The sequence below is a fragment of the Bos indicus genome, chromosome 17, assembly GCF_029378745.1.
Source record: "Bos indicus isolate NIAB-ARS_2022 breed Sahiwal x Tharparkar chromosome 17, NIAB-ARS_B.indTharparkar_mat_pri_1.0, whole genome shotgun sequence".
NCBI classification, from domain to species: Eukaryota; Metazoa; Chordata; class Mammalia; order Artiodactyla; family Bovidae; genus Bos; species Bos indicus.
The window spans coordinates 66,166,850-66,171,164 of NC_091776.1; the positions used below are offsets into that span (position 1 = coordinate 66,166,850).

The 4,315-nt window shown below is 58.5% G+C and overlaps 1 protein-coding gene across 1 annotated transcript in view; it reads left to right on the top strand.

The window, feature by feature from the left end:
• The window catches only part of ASPHD2 (aspartate beta-hydroxylase domain containing 2), a 32,545-nt gene extending 29,286 nt beyond the window's left edge, over nucleotides 1-3,259 (top strand). The window contains exons 3-4 of the mRNA XM_019978044.2: nucleotides 842-955; nucleotides 1,468-3,259. Coding sequence (XP_019833603.1) covers nucleotides 842-955; nucleotides 1,468-1,577 — 224 coding nt within the window. The 3' untranslated portion in view covers nucleotides 1,578-3,259. The remainder of the gene's footprint in view (nucleotides 1-841; nucleotides 956-1,467) is intronic.
• The last annotated feature ends 1,056 nt before the right edge of the window (nucleotides 3,260-4,315 follow it).

Consider the following 4,315-nt stretch of genomic DNA (forward strand, 5'->3'; position numbering starts at 1 on the left):
GTGATTGTCAGGCTGGGACGCTGGAGACAGAACCTCACCATGCCAGCGCCTCTTGCAGGGCCTGCTGCCTCCCAGGTTGGGCCCCCTCACCCTCTTCTGAATCAGTTAGGTGGCTACGGGGTGCCTAGGCGACCAGAGTGCCAGGGGCCCGGCGCCCTTTAGACCCTCGGGCTGGATATGGGGGCGTGAACGTGCACGCACAGCAGCGTTTCAACCAGACCCCGTGTCCGCGGTTATATACCCGAGCCCCCTGCCCCGTGCTTGTGTTGAACACAACGGCTCCCTCTCTGAGGGTGTCAGTCTGTTACCTCTCAAAGCTCGACGTTTCTTTAGGGGTGTCTCCGGCTCCCCAGAGTGAGGCTGGGGAAACTTGGCATGTGAACACGCCATGCTCGGGCCTTGCAATGGACCCCAGGGTGGGGGCACCGTGAGGGTCTTAGCGTCTTTACTCTCAGCTGGAGTAGCCCTTGCCTCTCGCACAGGTGGAGGTCTGATCCCACCTGCCTCGACCTCTAGGGGTCCCACGGGTGGGCTTCAGGAGTCTCCAGGTGAGGTGTAAGCCTTGGTCGGCCTGTGCTTTCATCAGAGGCGTCCCTGGCCCAGAGCAGATTAAGCCATGGGAGGAGGGAGCTTTTCTAGGGAACACAGTGGGGATCTGGGTGCACAGCCTCGCTCTGTCCTAGCAAACTGTGCCCCGTGCCCCCTCCAATCGGGGCTCCCGAGGGGTGAGGGGGGAGAAGGTGGGGCTTCGGAAGTAGAGTGCCCCCCCAAAGGCTGCCCTCCTGACTTCCAGCATCCTGGCCCTGCCCCTCTTCATCCTCTCCTGTCTCCTCTCCCCCAGGTCTGAAAACTCCAAGCGGCTGTGAACTGGTTGTGGGAGGGGAGCCCCAGTGCTGGGCAGAAGGTCGCTGCCTCCTCTTCGATGATTCCTTCCTGCACACCGCGTTCCATGAAGGTGAGTGCCTGTCTGCTGTGGCCGCCTTTAAATACATACATATATATGCTTATATATACTTCAATTTTATCTCTTTAGAGTTGTTTCTGGTTTCCAGAAAAACTGAGCAGAAAGTCCAGAATGTTTGCCTCTTGATGTGGCCTTTCCCCGCACGTGTTTTCCCTTTAACGTTTTGCATGGCCATGGCACGTTTGTGAACGGTGGCCGCGTCATAGTTTACACGAAGGTTGACCCTTGCTGTCGTCCATTCTGTGGGCTTGGACAGATGTCGTGGGTCCGCCACGGGAGGAGCGCACGCAGTAGCTTTCCTTCCCTAAACGTGCTCTGCGCTCTGCTCCGAACCTTCTGGGGCCCTCTCCTAGGGTTTGTTCAGAGAGAAGGCAAGCCTGCGCTCTGTGCCAGGGGGCAGGAGGGGTCGCTGCCCGCGCGGGCCCATCTCCGTCGGGGTCCTGGCTCAGGGCGCTTTAACCCTCTGCTCTCTCGCCGCCCTCCCCTCCCCTCCCCTCCCCCAGGTCCGGCGGAGGACGGCCCGCGGGCGGTTTTCATGGTGGATCTGTGGCACCCACATGTTGCGGCGGCCGAGCGGCAGGCCCTGGATTTCATCTTTGCTCCAGGACGATGAGGACGTTGGTTGCGCTGGAGTCGCCAGGAGAGACAGTGGGTCTGCCTGGGCAGACGGGGGTGCGGCCCAACCCCCTGGCCCCGTTTGGACCCCATGCTCAGAAACCTGCCTCAACCGAGAGCTCGCATTTGGGACTTTTGTTTTTTAAGATCACATTGGGTCCCTTTTTCCTTTGGTTATTGAACAATAGGGAATTTCCAGCTTGTATTTCCTTAGATTTTTTTCTCCCTTCCCATCGTTTGCTTCTGCGATTCCTTTCTGCCTAAAAGCGCGTTCCTTTGCTCTGCGACGAGACCCGGTGTCCCTGTCATCTGGTGTCACGCGCGCTGCTACTTGGTCTTGTTAGTGCTCTGAAGTAGAGTCGCCAAACGGTTACTTGTCTGAATGTAATAACGTAAATCTTCTTGTGGTCATCTTAAGAGGAAAAAAAACACACAAAAAAACAACCAAAAAACTGCAAAGCAGAGAGCTGGCGAACACGGCCTCTACTGCTGTTACAGTCACCAGGGGGCCCTTCTGCTGCCCCGGGGCAGGGGGCAGTCTGCGGCCAGCATCGCCACCCAGCCCCGGCCGGCTGTGGCGTTGGTAGGGTGGCCCTGGTCAGGGGCAGGGCCAACCCACCATCGCTCATCTCACCCCAAGCCCCGTGAGTTCGCTCACGGCAAGAGCCTTGGGCTGGCGGGACCAGAGGCTTCTCTGTAAACGTGGCTTTCCGAACAGAGCCGGGGTTGGCGTCTTCTCTTTCGAGAGCCCAGCCGGGGCTCCCTCAGATCAGCCTCTGAACGTGTGATTCGCTTACCTCACTGCCTACAGAAGCCCTACTGCCAAACCGGGCCCGGGAGGTTCCCCGCTTGAGCTGTGTGGAGTCCACGGCGCTGAGCGTTCAGACCACCAGGCTGGCCCATGGGCGCCAAGGTGGGGCAAGCAAGGCCTCCCTCCTCCAGGGACGTTCTGGAAAAGCCTTTATCTGGCAAAACTGGGAATCGTAGGTCCGCCTAGGACGTGTCTGTTTTTTGCTTTGGAGTTCTGCTGCCTGTGATTTTCCATTTGTCTGTCTGTACATAAACGTTCAAACGCTGGGCTCAGAGATCATACTGGGGTCGGCCTGTGCCTGTCACTGCACAAGGGTGTGGCCCTGGCCCCCTCAAGCCAGCGTGTGCTCGTGAGGACGCTGGGCGACCTGCAGACCCAAAGAGCCCACAGCCTCAGCCCTGGCTTGTTGGTCTCCTGTGAAGGACATGGCTGGGTTCTGGCGCCAAGTCTGGAAATAGCCCGTGTCAGCCGGTGTGTAAAGGAGTCGCCGCCGGCCACACGAGAGAAGCGTTTTTGGAATAACGTATTATTGCAGAGTTGGGCTGATAAAGCCATGGAGCGGCATGGAACACAGTTTGTCCCGTGTCCGGGTCCAGCGTGAAGAAACCGTGTCTGCATTTGAGTACACTTTCTACACATCTTTTTCAGCGATTAGGATGCAGGAAAGGGCAGAGATTTCTGCCCCACCCGAAGTCTTTCTTCTCCTCCTCCAGTTTCTTGTCAAAGAGTCACTGAGGTGCATGATCTGTCTGCATCCTGACTGCTGTCCGTCTACAAAGCCGGCAGCCCACACCCGTCCCCAGCTGCCTGTGCTCCTGTGACGTGGCTGGGGACCAGGAGGTAAATAAAAGATCTTGCTGAAAACCAGAGTGAAGTGGTGAAGGTAGTATGTGGTGAAGGTGGTGTGACGTGACTTGGGCGGAAGCTCCAGGAGGGGCTCGTATGAGCTGGAGGCTCTTGGTTCCTGGATCATGTCACAGAGACAGGTGGGGCCCCTGAAGGTGGTCACATGCAGTGAAGGAAGCAAAGTGTAGTTCTGATTCTGGGGGTGGGGGAAGGAGTGGACCCATGGAATGTTCAGCAACTGCAGGCTTCAGCCCCAGGCAGAGAACCAGGACCCTACCCTGCCTCAGAAAAACTGAGGAGTCGGGACTCAATGCCGGGAACTCGCTCCCGTGTCCCCTTGGGCCAGTCACTGTCCTTCACAATGGAGACACAGCGACATCGGTCCCCTTCCTGCCACCGTGGCGGTTCTGAGCAGTTAGGGAGAGACAGGTGAACAGGGTGAGCTCACCGGGCCAGTGGTAGAGGCGGCCAGTGGCGCCGCGTTGCCTGTGTCTAACCTCAGGGCCCGGACCCTCAACGGCTGCGTTTTGAATCTTGCCGCTTAGAAGAGGGACCAGGGCTCTGGTGACCTGGAGCTGCCCGGCTGCTGGGTGTCTTCACAGCAAGGCTGGCCGGGCCGCCATGGCAAGCAAGCGGAGGGAAGAGCGCCTGGCGCTCCGGGCCGCGATGTTTCTCACTCCCTTGAAGGGTGCGTTCCCAACTTGGCAATTGCTAAAGTAATTCACACGTCGCGGCGGGGGATGCCCAAGATGAGAGAGGGGAGCTGGCCTGCCTGCCCAGCTTCGGATGGGAAGCCCTACCTTCCACCCGGAGACCGCCTGCCCCAGCTGGCTAAGCCAGAGCAGTTGCTCAGTGTGACAAGGTCATCTCCCAGGTCTTCTGTGCACCTGCTCATCATCCCCCAAAGTCATCTAAATTGGGTTCTGAGCTCTCCTTGGTGACATCGAGTGCCCTGCAGCATGTGGCGGGAAAGGGGGAGGTTAGTCCTCACTCATTGATTTTGGACTTTACACAGTATGGTCACCTGGGGGGGCTGTTGAGAAATACTGGTACCTTCCCTCCGCCCCCCCCCCCCCCCC